The sequence below is a fragment of the Canis aureus genome, chromosome 28, assembly GCF_053574225.1.
Source record: "Canis aureus isolate CA01 chromosome 28, VMU_Caureus_v.1.0, whole genome shotgun sequence".
In the NCBI taxonomy this organism is placed as follows: Eukaryota; Metazoa; Chordata; class Mammalia; order Carnivora; family Canidae; genus Canis; species Canis aureus.
In genome coordinates, this window is record NC_135638.1 from 24,987,851 (window position 1) to 25,010,050 (window position 22,200).

The following is a 22,200-nucleotide window of genomic DNA, read 5'->3' on the forward strand; positions in this document are numbered from 1 at the left end:
AGGATGTCTGCTTCTCCCTCTACCCATTACTCCCTCCCTCCTGCTTCTGATCTCTCTCAATCTCTCTCTCAGATAAATAAATAAAATCTTTAAAAAACAAAACAAAAAACCTCAATTACCCTGATCATGAGATCAAACCCCACGTAGGCTCTTCACTGCATGGAACCTGCTTAGGATTCCCACCCTCTGCCCCTCCCTCTCCCTGCCCCCGCCTGCACTTGGTCACGTGTGCTCTCATGTGCTCTCACTCAAAAAATTAATTAAGTTAAAAACTCTCAATTACCCTGAGCTACATTTCTCATGTAATCCCATCCCAAGTAGCTGTTATTCCTGCTATCCTATTTCTGTTAATGCACCAATATTCTGTTCCTTAGGTATAAAACATCAGGACCATCTTTGATTGTTTTTCATGACACTCCTTCTCCACCCAATCAATTGCCAAGTCCTGTATTTTCTTAATAAAATGGCTCCTAATCTCCCTTTCTACTGGCATCCTATCTCTGATCCTAGTCCTGGCCTTAAGGCCAGGTTTCCAGCTCCCAGTCTCTCCTTCCTCTAACCAGTTTTGCACATGGCAGTGTAACTAACCTGCCCTTATCATCACTTTGGTTGTAGGATCCACCTCCTTAAAGGTCTCTCAGGACTTCCTACTGCCTATGCCAATGGTTTGCATCTGGTAAGACACAGCACTTTGTCCCTATACTTTGCATGCTTTGCAAACATACAACCACCTTCTGATCAATAGGTAAAATTCCATTTTGCCAAGATCAAAACTTTTAACAGTCATTTCTATAAGAATGCTGATCTGAGTGACTTGCGGGTGTTAAGTAGAAAGCAACTTGCTACAAATAAGAGGGAAGAGGCTAAGAGTCACATCAAGTATATACCAGGGGAACTACCTCATGCTTATTGGAGCTTGTGAGAACATCTCCTCCCAAGGTTCAAGGGCATATGTCTGGGAGTAAACAGCTCTATTCAAAAAACAAACAAACCAAAAGGCTGCTGAGCGTCAACCTAGCAAATAGTGAGGTAACTATGGATGCTTTATAGACACTGTGAAACTGTATACTATTGCTTGTACTGTAATTGCTGCTGGCTTGTTTAGCATTTCCTTTCCGTTGTCCTGCTAAAAATTCTAGTGTTTGAAGGTGTGCCACAAAACCAAATGTTTGAGGGACACCTGGGTGGCTCAGTGGTTGAGTGTCTGCCTTTGGCTCACGGCGTGATCCCAGGTCCCACATTGGGCTCCTTCAGGGAGCCTGCTTCTCCCTCTGCTATGTCTCTGCCTCTATCTCTATGTCTTTTATGAATAAATAAATGAAATCTTTAAAAAAAAAAAAGAAAACACCAAATGTTTGAAAATCACTGAAAACTTAAGTCTGGCTTCCTTACCACAACCTACAAGGTCCTTCTCATTTTGACCCCAGCCTTCCTCTCCAGCCTTAACTTCTAACTCTGGCCCCTTGAGTCACATGGGACCACAGTTGCTCTTTGACTAAATCAGCTTTTTCACATCTCTGGGCCTTCTTAAGCAGAAGAAACATTATGTTCTTGTTTTTTCAGACTCAGTTATCAAGCCACAGTTACAATATTATCTCTACCCTAGTGTTTTCCCTGACTGGCCCAGTGAGAGGTAATTGTTCCCATAGTCCTTTGCACATATCTTCTTCATCGCAGATACCCTCATGTTTTATAATCCCTGCCCTATTCCTATCTCCAAGGCATCAGGGATGGTGTGTCTGAGTTCCTGCAGGCAAAGAATTCATTCATCTTTGCATTCCCAATGCTTGAGATGTTATAAGCCCTTAACAAATGTTTGTAAAATTGTCTTTTTGCCCAAGATTCAGGCCCTATGACTTATTGCTAATTAATTGTTCAAAAATTGTCTCCCACAACTTTGCTGTATGTACTTTATACTCAAACCAAGCTAAACTATGTTCTGTTCCTAGATGTGGTTTATGTATACAATGGAATATTACTCAGCCATTAGAAATGACAAATACCGGGATCCCTGGGTGGCACAGCGGTTTGGCGCCTGCCTTTGGCCCAAAGCACGATCCTGGAGATCCGGGATCGAATCCCACATCGGGCTCCCGGTGCATGGAGCCTGCTTCTCCCTCTGCCTGTGTCTCTGCCTCTCTCCCTCTCTGTGTGACTATCATAAATAAATAAAAATCAAAAAAAAAAAAAAGAAATTACAAATACCCACCATTTGCTTCAATGTGGATGGAACTGGAGGATAGTATGTTGAGTGAAATGAGTCACTCGGAGAAGGACAAATATTATATGTTCTCATTCATTTGGGGAATATAAATAATAGTGAAAGGGAATAGAAGGGAAGGGAGAATAAATGGGTAGGAAATATCAGAAAGGGAGGGAGACAGAACATAAAGACTCCTAACTCTGGGAAACGAACTAGGGGTGGTGGAAGGGGGGGGGGGGTCAATGGGTGACGGGCATTGAGGGGGGCACTTGACAGGATGAGCACTGGGTGTTATTCTGTATGTTGGCAAATTGAACACCAATAAAAAATAAATTTATTATAAAAAAAAAAACAACTATGTTCTGTTCCTGAAATAGTACTTGCCCTTTCCCATCTCTACAGATGTGCTCATGTGATTCAAAGTGTTCTTATGTTTGGGACACTCACCCATTCTCCATAATAGCCATCTACAAAACTTCTACCTATCCCTATAAACCAAGTCACAGCCATGTTCTCCCAAGAAGTCCCCTGTCTTACCCAAACTAAGCATTTTCTCTGAACTTTCTAATTTTTTTTTTTTTTTTTTTTTTTATTTATGATAGTCACAGAGAGAGAGAGAGAGAGGCAGAGACACAGGCAGAGGGAGAAGCAGGCTCCATGCACAGGGAGCCCGATGTGGGATTCGATCCCGGGTCTCCAGGATCGCGCCCTGGGCCAAAGGCAGGCGCCAAACCGCTGCGCCACCCAGGGATCCCAATACTTGGTTATACAGTTCTCCAGACCCTTAGCACAAACTAGTGTGGATTGTAGTCACTTAAGTATATTTTACTTCTATTACTAGGTTATAAAAATCTTGAAAGGGATGCCTGGGTGGCTCAGTGGTTGAGTGTCTGCCTTCAGCTCAGGGCCTGATCCCAAGGGCCTGGGGTGGAGTCCTGCATCCAGCTCCCTGCAGGGAGCCTGCTTCTCCCTCTGTCTCTGTCTCTGTCTCTGTCTCTCTCTCTCTCTCCGCCCCTCTGTCTCTCATGAATAAATGAATACAATCTAAAAAACAAATCTCCTTGAGGCAAGAAAGATACCTTATTAGTTTTTGTTTTCTCATTAGTACCTATGCTATATCTCGCACATAAAAGGTACAGTTTTTCAAATGAATGAATGAAATAAATGATGTATATGTCTAGTGCATTATACTATTCATTATATTCTATTTACATATGCTACCATTCAACTACAGTTTATGTAAATGAGCCATTTCAACATTTCCTTGGGCATTATGCAATTATTATCATGTGTAGCAAATTCTTGTATCACACTCTCCACATTATTGCAGGCCAGTTTCCTTACTAAGATAAATTTTTAAAACTCTACCCAGGATGGAGGTGTTAACTAACCTTATTGTGGTAATCATTTTGTAATATACATGTGTATGAAATCATCACATTGTACATCTTACATATGTTAGATGTCCCCAATATCTCAAAGCTAGGGGGGAAAAAACCCTACACAGATGTTCTTCTCTTACTCTGGAATCTGAAAATTCTAATTTATAACACAGAGAATAATAAGTCCTAATAGAAATGAATTCCATTTCTCCTCCTTTAGGCAAAGTTAGGTTGTATCTCCTCTTTGTTTCAATTCATACATATATAATAGCAATTATTTCTACATTTTTATATTTTATGCTTTCATCTTTAACTCCCCTACTAGATTTTGAGCTTCTTGAAGCTGATAACCATGTCTTAGCTCTCTACTGATCAACCTATAATAATTAGTTTACATATATAAATACATTTTATTTACTTTATTTATATTTATACAGTTGATGCTTAAACAACTTGGGGGCTAGGGGCACCAAAACTCACATAGTTAAAAATCTGCATGTAACTTTTGACTCCCCAAAACTTAACTACTAATACCCTACTATTGAAAAAAGCCTTACCAATAACCTAGTTAACACATACTTTGTGTGTTACATGTATTATATACTGTATTCTTACAATCAAGTAAGCTAGAAAAAAGAAAATGTTAAGAAATTATAAGAGAAAATAGGGGAACCTGGGTGGCTCAGTGGTTGAGGGTAATTATATAATAATTATGCCTGGCAATATTTTCCATTTAATAAATATTATTGAAATAAGGGACAATTTTTTTTACTAGAGTATAGTTGACATACAATGTTGTATTAGTCTTTGGCTATATGAAATAGAAATTTGATAATTTTATACATTATACAGTACTCACCATGTTAAGTGTAGTTACCATCTATTACCATACAAGGTTATTAAATATTATTGACTATATTCCCTATGCTGTACTTTTCATGCCTGCAACTTCTTTATTTTATAGCTAGAAGTTTGTAGTTCTTAATCACCTTCACCTATTTTCCCCATTCCCCCACCTGCCCTCTTATCTGGCAACCACGAGTCTGTTCATTGAATAGGAGTCTTTCTGCTTTTGTTTGTTCATTTGTTTTTTTATATTTTTCATATAAGAGAAATAATACAGCATTTGTCTTTCTCTGTCTGACTGCTTTCCTTAAGCTTAATACCCTCTAGGTCCATCCATCCAGGTTCACAAATGGCAAAATTTCATTCCTTTTTACGGCTAAGTAATACTTCATTGTGTGTATATATACCACATCTTTATCCATTTATTCTTTTTTTTTCCCATTCATTCTTTAAGTTACTTCCTTACCTTGACTATTGTAAATAATGCTTCAATGAACAAAGGGGCATATACATCCTTTCAAAATAATGTTTTCCTTTTTTAGGGGTAAAATTTCACCCAGAAGTGAAATTGCTAAATCATATGGTATTTCTATTTTTAATTTTTTGAGGAACTTCCATACTGTTTTCCATAGTTGCTACACTAATTTACATCCCCACCAACAATGCGTGAGAGTTCCCTTCCTTCTATAGATCACGAACACTTGTTATTTCTAGTCTTTTTGATACTAGCAATTCTGACAGGTGTAGAGATCTTTCATTGTGTTCTTGATCTGCATTTCACTAGTGATTAGTGATGTTAAGTATCCATTCATGTGTCTGTTGACCTTCTGGATGTCTTATACAAAAGTGTTTATTCAAGTCTTCTGCCATTTTTTAATCAGACTGGTTTTTTGGTATTAGCTTATAGGAGTTCCTTATTCTGGAATTTAACCCCTAATGAAATATATCATTTGCAAAGATCTTCTCCCATTCAGTAGGTTGTCTTTTTGTTTTGTTGATGGTTTCCTTTGTTGTGCAAAAGAATTTTAGTTTGATGGAGTTCCAATAGTTTATTTTTGCTTTTGTTTTCCTTGCCTCAGGAAACATATTCAGAAAAATGTTGCTAAAGTCAGTGTCCAAGAGATTACTGCCTATGGCTTTTTTTTTTTTTTTTTTTTTTAAGGAGTTTTATGGTTTCAGGTCACACATTTAGGCCGTTAATCCATTTTGAGTTTTTTCTGTATGGAGTAAGTGGTTCAGCTTCATTCTTTTACATATGGCCATTCAGTTTTCTCAGCATCACTTATTGAAGATACTGCCTTTTCTCCATTATGTATTTTTGCCCTTTTTGTCATAGATTACTTGACCATATACGTATGGATAGTTAGCAATATTCTTCTATCCATAAGCATTGTATATCTTTTGTGCCATCTTCAAGTTCTTTCATCAATGTCTTATCATTTTCAGAGTACAGCTCTTTTACCTTGTTGTTTAATTTATTCCTAGGTATTTTATTCTTTTTGATGCAATTGTAAATAGGATTGTTTTCTTAATTTTTCTTTCTGCTTCTGTTTTTAGTATATAGAAACATAATAGACTTCAGTATATTTATTTTACAACCTGTGACTTTACTGAATTCATTTATTCTATTAGTGTTCTGGTGGAGTTTTTAGGATTCTTTATGTAGTCTCATGTCATCTGCAAATAGTAACAGTTTTATTCCTTCCTTACCAATTTGGACTCTATTTTTTCTCTGATTGCTATTACTAGGACTTCTAGTTCTATGCTGAATAAAAGTGGCAAGAGTGGGCACCTTTGTCTTGTTCCTGATCTTAAAGGAAAAGTTCTCCATTTTTTACCATTATCAGGTTAGCTGTGGGTTGGTCATATATGCTTTATTATGTTCCTGCTCAACCCAGCTTGTTGAGTTTTTATTATAAATGGAAGTCGAATTTTGACATATGCTTTTTCTGCATCTATTGAGATGACCATATGATTTTTATCCTTCATTTTGTTAATATGGTATATGATGTTGATTTTGCATATATTGAAGCATCCTTATATCCTTGGAATAAATCTCTCTTGATTGTGGTGAGTGATCCTTTTAATGTATTGTTGAGTTCAGTTTGCTACTTTTTAGTTGAGGATTTTTGTATCTATGTCCATCAAGGATATTGGCCTGTATTTTTTGTGTGTGTGTGGTGTCTTGTTTACCTTTAGTACCAATGTAATGCTGACCTCATAAATTGAAATTTGAAATTTTCCTTCCTCTGTTTTTTTTTTTTGATGGTCTCTAAGTTCACACACATTCTAAAAGCACTACATTTTTACTCCTCCTCAGATACACATTTTAGATATATGATATTACATTGCTTATTTTTTGAGTCCCTTAACTAATTTTTAATATATATTTGATTTTACTACTTTTGTCTTTTAACCTTCATACTAGCTTTCTAAGTTATTGATCTATTTCTATAGATTTGCTTTTATCAGTAAATCAGTTTTTTTTTCTTTTCACAATTTTCTTCTAGTTATGGCCTTTTCCTCTTCAAGAAATTCCTTTAACATTTCTTGTAAGGCCTGTTTAGCAATTAACTTTAACTTTTGTTTGTCTGGGAAATTATATCTCTCCTTTTAATTTGAAATGATAGTTTTGCCCTGTGTAGAGTATTCTGGGGTATAGATTTTTTACTTTCAGCACTTCATATATATCATTCCACTTCTTTCTTAATTGCATAGTATGGGCTACAAAATCAACTTATCACCTTATGGGATTTTTGTTGTTGCTGTTGTTTTTTCCCCTTGTACAGAACTAGTTGCTTTTCTCTTACAGCTTTTAAGATTTTTTCTTTATCTTTAAACTTTGGCATTTTAACTATTACACATCTTTGTTTGGGTGTCCTTGTGTGCATCTTGTTTGGGGTTCTCTGTGCTTTCTGGATTAGGTCTGCTTTCTTTCCCAGGTTAGGGAAGTTATCAGCTACTATTCAAATAAGTTTTCTGCCACTTTCTCTCGTCTCCTTCTGGGGCCTCTTTAATGCAAATGCTAGTATGCTTGATATTATCTCAGAAGTCCCTTAACCTCTCCTCTTTTTTTTTTTTTTTTTTTGATTTGTCAGCCTTTATTAACCAAGAGCAAAGCCAAGCCCTAGAGTTTCCTTTTTAAAAACCCGACCTTGTTTATGGCAAACAATGATTTAATTATATGTTCAATACTACAGAACAAGAATTGATCACTTTCTAATCACTTATTCTTCTGAGATTAAAATACAAGTGTAAAACGTTTAAAATAAGATTCTCCCCAATGATTTAAAAAACAATTCCAATTGAAAGACATTTCAAACACTATGTGAACTCAGGACCAAAAAAATACCTTAAAACATTTTACCTTTGAGGTAGCACAATAATGCTGAATTAGATTTCTTTTATTACAATGAGCTTATGAAAACAATGAGGAAATCTACCTTTTGCTTAAGGTGGGCTAAATGGTTTTCTGCAAATCCCCCATGAGGTTAGTGACAGTTTTCTCCTTTTTTTTCTTTTCTTTTCTTTTCTTTTCTTTTCTTTTCTTTTTTTTCTAACCTCTCCTCTTTTATATTAATCCTTTTTTTTCTTTTTGCTGTTCATCTTGGGTACTTTCTATTACCCTGTCTTCAGAATCACTGATCTGTTACTCTGCATTATCTAATGTGCTGTTATTCCCTCTAGCATATTTCTTGTTTCATTTATTTTTCAACTCTGATTGGTTTGTTTATATAATATAAATATTATTTATATTATCTCTCAAAGTTCTCACTGAATTTATCAACTCTTGTCTCAAGTCTAGTCAGCATTTTTATGGCCATCATATTTAACTTATATAGATTGCTTAATTCCATTTTATTTAGCTCTTTTTCCAAAGTTTTGTCTTTTTCTTTCATTGGCACGTATTCCTCTATCTCCTCATTTTGTGTGATGTTCTGTGTTTGTTTCTATGAATTAGGTGAAACAGCTACTTCTCCCAGTCTTTTTTTTTTTTTTTTTTACTTCTCCCAGTCTTGAAGGAATAACTTTGTATAGGAATGTCCCCTGTGGAGACTTGATGTGCTTGGCAGTTTTGACTAGCTGACTGGGGCTGTAGAGGGTGTAAGCTATGGGTTCTGGGACACATTGTATTTGGGCTGCCTTGGTGGGATGGCTAGAGCTGTAGTAGGCTCATCCCGGGGTATATTCTAGTGTGTGTCTCTCTGAAGCCACCTTGGTCAGATGACTAGAGTTCCAGTGGTCATGGGTGGGTGGCCATTTCGGGGGACAGCTGAGGCTGCAGTGAGCTAGGGGACCAAGGCTCCCTGAAGCAGTGGGCTAGCTAGAACACTCAGACTTTTGCTCTTGTTGGTGCTATCAAGGTGGAGGGGGAGCATACACAGTGTCACTTGCCAGCATCTCCAACCATTTGGTAGATGTTATAGAATGAGTCCACTTATAGTCGAGTTTTCCTTTAAACTGTGTCTTCTAATGAATAAACATTTTAAATGGTCAATGCCTTTCTTCTTATTTTAATTCCAGTATAATTAAGATACAGTGTTATATTAGTTTCAGGTGTACAATACAGTGATTCAATAATTCCATATATTAAATGGCCAATGCTTTTTATCACTAAAAAATTGTTTTTAGACCTACTAGGAGAAGAAAAAGAAAAAATGAAAAAATGAAAGCAAAGATACTAAAACCCATTGCTCTGAAAGGAGTAACTGGAGATGAATATGCAGCACCTATGAATGAACAGTAATAAGCCAATAGTCAAACATGATTCAAGTTTCACAGAATGTTACAGTTTAATATTATTGGTTCATGGTTTGATATTATTTAGCCATAATATTAGCATAATACTGCACTTATTACAGTTTAGAACTTCATTTCTCAAACCTGAGTAGTAAACAGACCTCTTTTAAAAATAAGACTCCTCACGTATATGGAATTGTTCAATCACTATATTGTACACCTGAAACTAATATAACACCACATGTTAACTGGAATTAAAATTAAAACTTAAAAAAATAAATAAAATAAATTTAAAAATTAAAATGACTCCTTCAGTCTCACACTGGCCTTAATATGTGTTTACTATGCTATTATTTAAACATGTATAAACTTAAAACAAATTACAAATATCTTACACTTATGGGCGTCATATAATTTTGGGGGGCTTCATATAATTTTTTTGACCTTCATATAATTTTAAGTCCAAAATAAACTTACAAAATAAACTTACAAATTCAAATTACAAAACCAGAAAAATGAATAAAACTCAAATTAACAATGTGATTATCTCTTTTTCTGAAACCAAATTGCCATTTGCAATGAGACAGTGGTGCCCACAACTAAGATGGGCTCTCTTGGGTTCCTGTGCCACTATCTAAATATGCCTCCCCTCAGATGACTCTGTTTTCCCACTACTTTTCTCTGGCCAGACATTATTCTTCTTACAAGCACAGAATAACTCATTTGGCCTTTACTTGGCAATTTAGTACGAATACATTATTTATTAAGCTAACCACTACTCTTATCATCAGCCCCATGAGAATTAGAGTAACTCAATGCTATTTTACACCTACCCAATAGTAAAGATAAAACTAAATATTGTCATGAAACTATTAGACAATATTCTGTTATAGTCATCTAGCGTTTCATAATATGCTCACGTTAACATTTTAGAAGATTATCGTCAAATAGAAACCATCAAATTTGATCCAAGGGCCTGCCTTCTTCAAGAATATAGGGCTCAAAACCCACTTAAAAAAATGCTATCCCAAGAAATTTCCCCCATTGTGAGTTTCTGTTCAAATCCCATTCACAAAAGTACGGGGAACCTCAAAAGTTCTGTGTAAGTTAGCATATTTAAAAGCAGTGATAGATGTGTAGCATCTTCAATATGAGCCTATTTCTTCCATTTACAATAGTTTTTCCTCTCTCCTCTCTTCCTCCACTGCTTAACTCATCCTTCTTTCTTTATTTACCTACTTTTTAATATACTCTCTTCTACCTTTCCTATTCTAAGTTTGGACATTATACAAAATTGCAGTGTAATTCCAAATAATTTCAGATGTTCCCTGTACCTTTGGTCTTGTTAGGATTAGTAGCCACAAACAAGGGGGAAAATTTTTTTTTTCCATCCCTGGCGGCATGGTAAGATGCACAGCATCTGACATGAAGATTAGGTGACTTATGCTATATCCCAGTTTCCAAATTTCAACAAATGCTTCTCTGAGAAAACTCATTTGTTTTAATTGTACACAAAATAAAAACAGATACCCTTTTATATGAAGCAAAGTTTAGAGGAAATGATAGAAATCTCCACTTACATGTTGCTGAACATCCTTATCTTGTTGAGGACTAAATATTTCCACTGAAGATAAGCTTGCCTCTTTCATGCCAGCAACTGTTTCTGACCTTCCACAGGTCATGTAGGCTCAATGGCAGACAAAACAAAACTCTGTTACAGAAAGGTCTATAAATTCCCAGAAATATCCTTCCTTTCTCTTCAAACCACAAAGAAATGGGAGAGGCCAAGGTATCCTGGGCTCCAGATAATATTTCTCCCTTCAGAGAAATAACTGGTTATCTGCTTGAGCTGGCCAGTGGGCAGCGTACTGAAACTAAGTATGACTACAATGAAATGGAGTTGATTATCCTGTGACTCAGGGCATCTATAGGGGATTTCTAGAATATCTTGATCACCAACCAATTCATTGGAATGAAAAGTCTCCTAAGCAGATTTCTTTGAATGATGATTCTGGTAGGGGTGTGTATCTGTGTGTGTGTGTGTTTTAATAAGACATGGATCAAATACCACTACTTTGAAAAGTTTTCCTTGATCTTTCTTGTTAAAACTCATTTTCTTTTATTTCCATAAATGTGCCTCTATTGAATATTTGCCATTCTAATTCATATTGTGATTAGTTGATTAAAAATTATTTTATTGCAAGCCTCTTGAAAGCAGGAGTTAATTTTAATCACATTCCTCAAGTTCTGTGCTGGTGCCTACAAATAGAAGGTATTTGATGCTGACTGGACTAAAAAACTGTTAAGTTGTTGCTTTGGTCATGAACAAGTTCAAGGTTAGCAAGTCTGTCACCTGGTCTTTAACTATGGCTGCTGAGAAGTTAGGCTTCATGAGATAATAAATGCTGTGTATTATTATTATTTTACATGTCTACCACCTAAAGTTTAAGGACACATTGTATCCATTATATATGTGAAATGACTTTGAAAACCGTAAAACTTTACAAAAATGCTAGTGGTGACTTAGATTCTGAGATAAACCAAAGGTACAGCATTTCCGTGGCTAGGTAACCTTGTGGCTAGGTAACCTTGTAATATAGTTTTCATTAAATGAGGTTGTTTAAAAAGTAACATGTTTCGGGCCCCTGGGTGGTTAAGCATGTGACTCTTGATTTCAGCTCAGGTCATGATCTCAGGGTCTTGAGATCAACCCTTGCATCAGGCTTCCCATGGGGCATGGAGTCTACTTGAGGAGAGTCTCTGTCTCCCTCTCCCTCTGCTCCCACCCCAGGCTCTCTTCCTCTCTCTCTCTCTCTAAAAAAAAAAGAAAAGAAAAGAAAAGAAAAGAAAAGAAAAGAAAAGAAAAGAAAAGAAAAGAAAAGAAAAAAGAAAAGAAAAATTAAAAGGTAGTGGTAAAATCTCATGGCTATGATTAATTCATACTCCACTAAATTTGAATTCATCACTATGATCATATAAATTGAAATATACCTTTGCTCTACCAATAGCACATGGTTTTGCTTTAAAAAAAAAAAAAAAGCTGTTTTCAGAGTATGATAGCCTACATAAACTATAATAAAGCAAAGTTGTTACAAATGTTATAAAACATTTTTCAGAAACTGCCACCAAGGACCTCTACTTACCAACACTTTGGTCTAATGAAGGGGTATCTCTACAGCTACTGAATCTGAAAGCATTAAAGATGTCTAGCTATTAAAATAGCTATTTACTTGCACTTTTCCTTTAGCACAATTAATAAGGTATCTTCCACGTAGTATATTTTAAATTATTACAGACACAAATCACTGGAGAACCTAGGAAATCCAAGTTACTTTATACCACAATGACCGAAAATCACTTCAAAAAGACAGGAATGAGGGATCCCTGGGTGGCGCAGCAGTTTGGCGCCTGCCTTTGGCCCAGGGCGCATCCTGGAGACCGGGATCGAATCCCACATCGGGCTCCCAGTGCATGGAGCCTGCTTCTCCCTCCGCCTATGTCTCTGCCTCTCTCTCTCTCTGTGTGTGACTATCATAAAAAATAAAAAAAATAAAATAAAATTCGGATTATTAAAAAAAAAAAAGACAGGAATGAACAACAAGAAAAATAACCTTCAGTTTTTACAAGCATTTAAGTAAAAAACCTGATTACATTCACAGCAATCTACTATTGTAAAACATGATATGAAATGTAAAATTCAGGAATCCTTTGAAATTAACAAAGAGAGTTCAGAAAGACCAAGATTGCAGGAAACTTAACCCCACACTGCTACTGTCAGAAAATCATAAATACCGGCCCGTCAACATTTGGGTGTGCTACTGTTATTAAATAGCTAATATTTGAGGGACTTAAAACATCACCCAATTATGTAAACATTGAACAAAAAGAAGTCTCAAATTATGCAACTTTCAGAGCAAAAATAGAGGAAAAACTCATGAAAGGTATCAAGGAGCTCAGATATATTTCAATGAGTTGTAGTTACCTATTTTTCAAATTGTTTTTATTGGACATTTTAAGTGGGACAATGATAGAACTATTTTCTAATTCCAAATTAAAAAATAAAGCAAGGCAACACAGTCAGAAGCACTCCCTAAAATTGTCACTCAAGTGGGGGAAAAACTTCACATTGGGTCTGAGAAAATGTATGATCAAAGACAATGATGCATGCAGGGAAAGGAGAAATACTGTGAACTTTAATTTTAAGGAATAATATCTGTGATCACACTTCTAGTCTTTCATCATAAATTTTATGGAATAACATTTGAAATGTGCTACGAAGTATTCATGTTTTGAAGTAAGCTATAAATATAATTCTCCATAAATGAAAATGCCACATTACTGTATTTAAATGTTTTCTCTATCAGGCCACATTCTAATCTTCTCTCTCATGAACTGATTTTTATCTGTCTTTTTTCATTACTCTGGTAGAAAAACTAGAAAATATAGGTAAGCAAAAATGAAGAGAAAACATTTCATATTGTCATCACTTGGAGATAAATAATACAAACATTTTTGGTTTTCAGACTTTTTAAAGCTCATATGGTCATTGTACTATAACCTAATTATTTTCCCCAGTTACTATAATGTAGACATCTTTCCATGCCAATAATAGACATATCACCATTTTTAGCCCTTCATAATATTCCATTATATGTATATATCACAATTTAACGAATTCTGCATCAATACGATGCAGGATGGCTGGGTCCGAGGATCCAGAGAGAGTTACAACAGGACGAACGAAGAGGGTCCTTGGCTTTACACAGGGTAGAAACTGATTGTGAGCCAAGAGGAAGGGAGAATAGAGTTTATTGAAGACCAAGAGAGAGTGCAGTAACAGAGCATCTGGCAGACTTGAGAAGGAGAGTGAGTTTGTCTTTGCTTAGGATCTGGGGTTTTTATTGAGGATTGTGGTCCAGTGCACATGTCTTGACAGGCATCCAGGAACAAAGACAAATGTTTAGGTGTCCCCCATTAGTCACATATGCCCTAGAGCCAGGGCTCTTGGTGAGTCATTAGTCTTAGAAAACATTCAGTTCATGAGGACCCCTCCAGGTCACTTAGATGTTCTCTGTTGTGCTGGAAGACTCCAAGGAAATCATTAACTCCTTGACCTTTACAAGGAGAACATACATTATCTGTTATATAAGGCACATGTGAGGTGGGGGTGTAGATCCTAGCAAGAATAGAGGCAACAATAAAGCAGTCTTTCGTGGGTTCCTTTCATGAAGTCTCCCTGTCTCAAATAAATGTTTGGGGTTATCATAAACAGGTGATAAACAATTTATTCTCTATCCTGTACCTGGAACCATCTCTTGCAATACAAATCGGGCAAGTCACTCCCTTACATTTTACTCCTGGGCTCTTGGGCAGAGGGAAAGACCTTAACTCTTTCCACAGCCTATAAAACTCTGGGTAAGCTGGGTTCTGGCTCTACACCAAGAACCTCCTACCCGTCTTCCTCTCATTTGTTCTAGATTTTCTAGATGTTCTAGAATTTTCTCCCTGGTCAAACAAGCCAATAATGTGTTTCTTTCTGCCTCAGGAACTTTGAGCATAGCTCACCTTTAGCTAGAGGCACTCATGGTCTAGGTTCTGCACTTCCTTTACCACTGCCTACCCTGCCATTGTTTTTCAGTTACTGCACTTCATACTATCTGAAAACATTCTCCATTCTTTGTGGTTTTCGTTTGTTTGGGGTATTTTTTTTCTGTCACCCCTCTTTAGGCTATACATAAATTCTTACACTGTTAGCACAATATCAGGTACATGCCAGCCCCCTCAATAAGTGTTTATTGAATTGACTAGTTAATTCAAGACAGAAACTTAACCAAGGGCGTCCTTCCTGTCTCAGCTGTGTCTTCAGAAGCAGCGTTTGCAGAGAGAAGAACGTTGGCCCAGGAGTAAAACAGCCTGTTCTAATCCTGGGCAAATTAAAAGTCATCAGGGGAAAACTTCCCTTAGCTCTCGCCCCCTCTCTGCCACAGCCACGCCCTTCCAGATAATACTCAGCGATTTTCCTTTGTGGTATTTACCAGGGTTGTTAATTATTCACACACTGTTTGCCTTATGGAGGAGGGAGGTTTTAAACAAACTCCGTGGGGGCCAGGACTGGGTCTAAGCCCCGGCTGGGGTCCCAGCTCTGGTGATGATGCCTGGCATAAAATAAAAACACAGAACAGTATTCGCTGAATGAAAGAAGCATTGGTCTTCTCTGGGCTGAAAACACTGGAGCTTTAGAATGATAAAAATTTCAACCCTCTATGTTTTATCTTAAGAGCTGGCGGTACAATTCTTAGGAAATAGCTGAGGGGCCTTGGGGAGTAGGTGAGCACCCGGGGCTGGGAAGGTGCTGAGGGAACAAAAGAAACCCCTGCCCGGTTCTGGTTCTGCGTGATAAGACGAGAGGAATTTGCTTAGCCTCTGAGAGGGAGGAGCCCAGTCGCTGTTGACCTAAAACTGGGGCACCAGGTGAAGGAGGGAGGGGGGCGGAGTGCAAATTCCCTTGGCGGGGTCTGGGTGAGGCGACTGAAGGCGCAGGCCGCGCTGTGGGGGTGGCGCTTGCGGGGCGGGGGGAGCCCTGGGGAACCCGGGAAAGAGCCTGAACGCCCCCCTGAGTCCGTGTGCCCCCCCCCCCCCGCCCCGGGGCAGAAGCACAACCTGAGACCTTGAGACCCACAAAGTAAGGAACCCACAGTGTGGAGCTAGAGGTGACTTTGAGACTGTAAACTGCCCAGGAATTTAGAGAAATCGGCCTCAAGCCTTGGAACTGAGGGATTGATTGCATTTTTCTCTAAACCTCAGGGGACAGGGAGACCCCAGGTCACACGTGGAGTAAATCCGGAAGGGACTCCTGGGGTGCCTGGGTGGCTCAGTCGGTTAATAAGTCAGACTCCTGATTTGGATTGAGGTCATGATCAGGCAGCTGGTGCTGGCTCGGTGCTCAGCAGGAAGTCTGGAGATTTCTTTATCACTGCCCCACCCCCCTGTCTGCACTTGGACGCTCTCTTTTACTCTCCTTCTCAAATAAATAAATCTTTAAAACAACAACAACAACAAAACCAGCAAGGGCCTCCTATTATTTGTCACCCATATATGACCTTAGTTGCTGCTTATCCTTATACCACTTTGGAATTGGGGGGATGAGAAAAGAGGGGAAGTTGGAATGAGAGATCAAATCCCTTATCACCAGATACCAAAATGTCTCTTCCTACTTGTCTTTCAAGGGATAACATAGTAATTTAGTGATTTACAGTCGTTGGGCAGAAGGTGCTCTATAAATAAACGCATATCCTTCACAGTTATAATTAAGTTACTCAAAGTAAACTCCAAATGGTTTTCTTGATTTTTACTTGATTACTCAAACAGATATTGCCATTTTGAATTTTATTTTCAAAAATGATTTGCTATACTGCTTTCTGCTCTCTACCTAGAGAATAGGCTGTGAGGACAATCCTATAAAAATCTTTGATGATGACTCATAAGTAACTGCCAGCAGAAAAATATCTGATATGAAGAGTACTATTCTTTACATTTTGTAATCTTAGAGCACTGCAGGAGAAAGGAAATAGTTGCCCATTCAGACACAAATTATTAGGATATATAAATAATTTCTTTTCCCCAGAACTCAGTAGGCTCAGTATGTTTAATACAAGGTTGTGTTGTAAGTGTGAACACATCCAGGTTTCACTACTGCCAACAGATCCTGTTTTTATTGGAACAGCTCTTCCTCCCAGGAAGAAAGTTTTAAAACTTCCTTGCCAAATTCGACCAACTCCTAAGTCAACATACACTAATGCATTCCCTCCACTGCCACTGGCTTCTGAATGGAGAAAAGGGAATTAGTCAGAGGCTTCTTTACTGATTCTTCAGTACACTTATTATATTCAAAGTAGCTTTATTGATTATAAGCCAGTAGAGAATGACCTTCATGTTATTCAGAAAACTAAAACCATGGTCTACAGTTATTCAAAAAACTTCACTCCCAGCATAGATGACATTATTTTAAAATGAGGAGTAGTCTATTACATAGAGTACATATTTGCATACATGTGAACTTGACAAATATTAGGAAATTATAATGTTTATGATTACTGGGGTGCCTGGGTGGCTCTGGGAGAGCTGGGGGCCAACTCTCGGTTTTGACACAGGTCATAATCTCATGGATAGTGAGATGGAGCCCCACTTTGGGCTCTATTTTTTTCTTTTTTTAACATTTTATTTATTTATTCATGAGAGACAGAGAGAGAGAGGCAGAGACACAGGAAAAGGGAGAAATAGGCTCCATATAACGATCTCAATGTGGGACTCCATCCCAGGACTCCAGGATCATGCCCTGAGCCAAAGGCAGATAGATGCCCAATGGCTGAACCACCCAGGCACCCCCACATTGGGCTGTATGCTCAGTGGGGATTCTGCTTGAAGATTCTCTCCCTCTGCCCCTCCCCCCACTCATGCTCTCTTACTCTCAAATAAATACATCTTTTTTTTATGTTTATGATTACAGATACTGAACAGAAATTGAGTATGATAGAATAATGACACTCCTCCAGCCCCAAAGATATCTATGTCCTAATCCTTGGAATCCGTGAATGTTGCTTTACATGGTAAGAGGAATTAAGATTTCAAATGCTAATCAGTGAATAGATTATCTGTGATTATCCGGGGTTGTTCTGGTAGGCCCAATGTAATCACAAGGGTCCTTAAAAGTGGAAGAGGAAGGCAGAACAGAGTCAGAGTATGGAGAGTGAGTATGGAGGAGTCATCAGAGAGATGCAAAGTTGCTGGCTTTCAAGATGGAGGAAGCCACAAGCCAAAGAATGTAGGCTACTTTGATGAGCTGGACAAGGAAAAACAATAGATTCTCCCCTAAAGCCTCCAGAATGAACACAGCCCTGCTGACACCTTGACTTTAGGCCATTGAGACTTGGATCAGATTTCTGACCTCCAGAACTATACAATAAATTGAGTTGTTTTAAGGCACTAAATCTGTAGGAATTAGTTACAGTAGCAGTAGGAAACTAATACAGTGAGTCTCATTATTGTTTATTGGGGGGACTTTAAAAGAGTGAGAGTTTTATACTTTCCAGATTCTATATAATATATACATACTACGTTTGTAATTGGGAAAAATCTTGTGTTTATTTTTCAAATAATACTAAAATGGTAATGAAGGCAGGGGTAAATTTGAGCATTTAGGCTAAAAACTGACAACACCCTAATTGTTCAAGTTCTTAATATCGCTTATTGAGAAAATTGACTTATGAAGACTCACACAACAAAAAGTGGCAGTTTATTTCAATAACTTATAAGCGACTAAAACTCAATTTAATATTTATTGAGGACCAAAAAATATATATATATATTTATTGAGGACCTGCAGAGGACCAGGCACCATCTGTATACATCAGCTGACATGCATCTTTTCCATAGAATTCCTTAAAGGGCAAAGCATGGCATTCCCTCTACAGGAGAGTGTGCACCACTTTCTGACATAATTCCCTCGCTTGAGTTTCCTCTGTGGTGCTTGGTGGCTGTAGCCTTCTGACCTGGTTGGAAGGGAGGTTGTCAGACATGATGAGATGGTGCAATGGGTTTTGCCACCCTTAGAAGAGAGGGTGGCACTGGCAGGAGAGGGATCTAAGTGGGTAGAAGCGATGGATTATTTCACAATCCATTACAACACTAAGGAGACTCGAAGTGTCCTTGTTAGTTGCAACATGCTGGCTTTCTTATTCTCCTTTGGTAATTTCTCATCAGGCTAGGTGGACCAGAGGAGAGATATCTCTGAAGGGGGCAGTAAACCAGCCACCTCTTCTACATTTGCTCCAAACTCTAATAAGGCATGTTACCTAAGGCTCCCAGTGCTTTGTCTAACCTAAATTCTTCCCACATCCGGTTTTCTCTCTCCAGGCAGTTTATCTGGAGCACACTCTCAACCCTTCAATCCTCCATCTCACTCCTGAGCCTCAAACTGTCTACTCTCCATCTCATGCTATTCCCTCAGCTGGAATACCCTTCTCTTCATTTTATTTTTAAGGTTTTATTTATTTATTTATTTATTCATGAGAGACAGAGAGAGAGAGGCAGTGACACAGGCAGAGGGAGAAGCAGGCTCCATGCAGGGAGCCCCATGTGGGACTCGATCCTGGGTCCCCAGGATCACACCCTGGGCTGAAGGCGGCGCTAAACTACTGAGCCACCCGGGCTGCCCCCTTCTCTTCATTTTAAAATTGTTTTATCCTTCAGAGCTCAGTTCAAATGCCAACTGCTCTTTGCAACAATCAGTGAAACCATGTGCCAAGGACTTGCATGTATAATATTGAATTGGTTCCCTTTGAGTCTTGCTTTCTCATCTTACACTGTGTTTATTTGAACTTGGAGTCTGTACACCATTGGTGCTGCTGCCTAGAACCTCCTTCCAGTCAGGGCCCATGGTTGATGATTCCTGGCTCCTTGGTCCCTTAGCTCTAACCCTAAATCTTTATATTATCACTTATTTCATCCTGCTTCCCAACTAATTAGTTACTGTTTTACATGCTTACCTCCTCCATTCTGACCCCATTGGCAGTTTTTTGAAGACTGGTATCTCACCTTATCTCCCTATGAGATGTATATCCACAACGTTCAGCATGGAGAGCTTTTTAAAATAAAACATATTCATATATTAAGTTACAGAACAGTGATTTCTTCTTCAGCTTCTCCTACCCACGAATATTGACAGTCAAAAGGTTTCAAAAACTTTAGAGTTTTCTTTCTCCAATACCACCAGTCTTAATGTGGAAAGTTCACACGCGGGTGTCACAGCCTGGAATTAGGAAATGCTACTAAAATTATGGCTTGCTGCTACAATTTTTTTTTAAAGGTTTAACTAGCAGGACCTGTTGCTTAATGACGTGGTGTAATGAACCTTGTAGAAATGTCTCTAGGATTTCAAGGTGGATTGGTGGATAATATCCCTGGAGAAGCAGGGTAGGGAAACAATAATCTTTTTCAGCTGAGCAGAGACCACCCTTGCCTCTCCTGCTGAGCTCATTTCAGTCTGCTAAAACTTGGAGGGCAGGGAATGGGCATATTCTGGGAGACCGGTTTAACCTGTTGGCTCTAATGCTCAGCTGAATGAGGCAATGATAGTTCAAGCTGGATTTGAGACTCGTTGAAGGCAGTTATTGAAGAATTTCAAAGCCAGGTAAAAGAAACATTGATATAAGTGAAAACGAAGCAAATTTCCCACAAGCACTTTGGTTGTTTGAAGAATAAGTGGGTCTCATATTTCTCAGAGAACATAAATTGTTGCCGCCTTTCAGGAATGGCACCTCTCCAAATTATATTGCTAATTTGCCCTGGGTGAGGCAAAACTCTAAAAACTAGTACATGTTTACAAAATAAAAACTCTAATGTAAAACATACAAAGTGATATCTCCTTTGTCAAAATCTGTTTGTTTCCAAAGTTAAGGATTATTTTCTATTCCTTGGATGAATTTTCTGTGTGTATAAAAGTAAATTTTTTTTTCATTTATTTTGCAAATCTACATAAATGTGTAACTTGGAAAAATGAGAATATATTTGCCCAAAATAAAGCTTCCTCATACCTTTTTTTTTTCCCCCTGAAATGAATGTTTCCAGAAGCAGAGACTTTTTTTGTGGAATATGTTTTTCCATTTGCAAATGTAATGAAGGAATGAATTAAAAGAGCCATGACTGTCTGTCACTGGAGAGAGCAGAAAGTAGAAACATATAATCATTTTTCTTGTACCCTCTCTCAATGACCTTCTTTCTCCATCAAGAAGGAATGGTTGCCAGCATCTGTAGCATCCCTTCTGCTCTCTGGTGGTAAGAAGGAAGAGGCTCACAAAGGCCTCATGCTCCAAATTTTGGAACCAAACATACTTGATTTTCATCTAACAAAGTAGGAAGGAAAGGCAGTCATATACAAATACAACCATTTTTCTTTCCAATGCTTTCTTTCTGAAATAAATACCCAGCTATAAAAATGTTAGCCAAAGAACACATTCTAGGATACTTAGGAATTTTTAAATTTTATTTATTTATTTATTTATGATAGTCCCAGAGAGAGAGACAGAGAGAGAGAGGCAGAGACATAGGCAGAGGGAGAAGCAGGCTCCATGCACCGGGAGCCCGACGTGGGACTCGATCCCAGGTCTCCAGGATTGCACCATGGGCCAAAGGCAGGCGCTAAACTGCTGCACCACCCAGGGATCCCACTTAGGAATTTTTAAAGGGAGGAGGATGAGAATTTCATAAACTTTTGATTCTACTCACCGTTTCCAAAGGCCAATTTTGTCACAGCCATTAGCAACTGTATTATAATTTCAAGGATTAGTGAAGGTTTCTAAGAGCGTTGGTGGACCAAGATCCTTCAAGCTCTCATTTCAGAAAAAACTGAATGGGGAGAAAAAGGAGGGGGAAGGAGTGGAGTGAAAATAGGAATTTTCCAGGCACATTCTTCAGGTTAATGTTTACTGACATAACTAGGCTCCAAGTCACAAGTTAACTAACCAAATCCTAATTATATTTCATGGAGCAAATTTAACCCTCTGCAACAATAGTGCTCAAACTTTATTCCATCAGAATCACAGGATCTTGTTAAAACACAGATTGCTGGGCCCTACCCTCAGGGTGTCAGACTCGGTAAGTTTGGAGTGAGATCTAAGCATTTGTTTTTCTGACAAGTTCCCAAAAGATGAAGGTAATATCGTTGGTCCAGAGACCCCACTTTCAGAACCAAGGTCCATTAGCAGTTATTCACAATCCTCACTGTGCCTCAGAAGACTTCTTTGGAGGTTTTATAAACTCCTGATACCTAGGCCCCAACCTAGATCCAGTGAAACAAAATCTCTGGGGTTGATCTTGTCAAAGACTTCTCAAATCTGGATCCTAGTTAAAGCAATAAGGGTAGATTTTATTTAGCAATAACTATTGAGATAGAGAAGAAGGTCCAGCATGAACTGAAACCAACTTTGTCAAAACAAGCATCTAGATGTGTTAAGCCATCTGGGTTTGATAACT

At 38.1% G+C, this 22,200-nt stretch overlaps 1 protein-coding gene across 11 annotated transcripts in view; it reads right to left on the reverse strand.

Annotated features, from left to right (window-relative positions):
• Positions 1-21,588, reverse strand: part of LOC144300534 (uncharacterized) — a 101,689-nt gene extending 80,101 nt beyond the window's left edge. For 4 of the 11 annotated variants that reach the window (XR_013367206.1, XR_013367205.1, XR_013367204.1 and 1 more), the window contains exons 1-3: positions 21,454-21,588; positions 19,716-19,810; positions 10,752-10,858 (exon numbers count right to left, since the gene is read on the reverse strand). Coding sequence is in view for 1 of the 11 variants with exons in the window: in XM_077876674.1 (XP_077732800.1) it covers positions 10,752-10,858; positions 21,454-21,484 (138 nt within the window). In the remaining 10 variants the exon portion in view is untranslated. Of the gene's footprint in view, positions 1-10,751; positions 10,883-19,715; positions 19,811-21,453 lie in introns of all 11 variants that reach the window. The other 7 variants (XR_013367212.1, XR_013367209.1, XR_013367211.1 and 4 more) reach the window with 5 other exon arrangements.
• Positions 21,589-22,200: the final 612 nt, after the last annotated feature.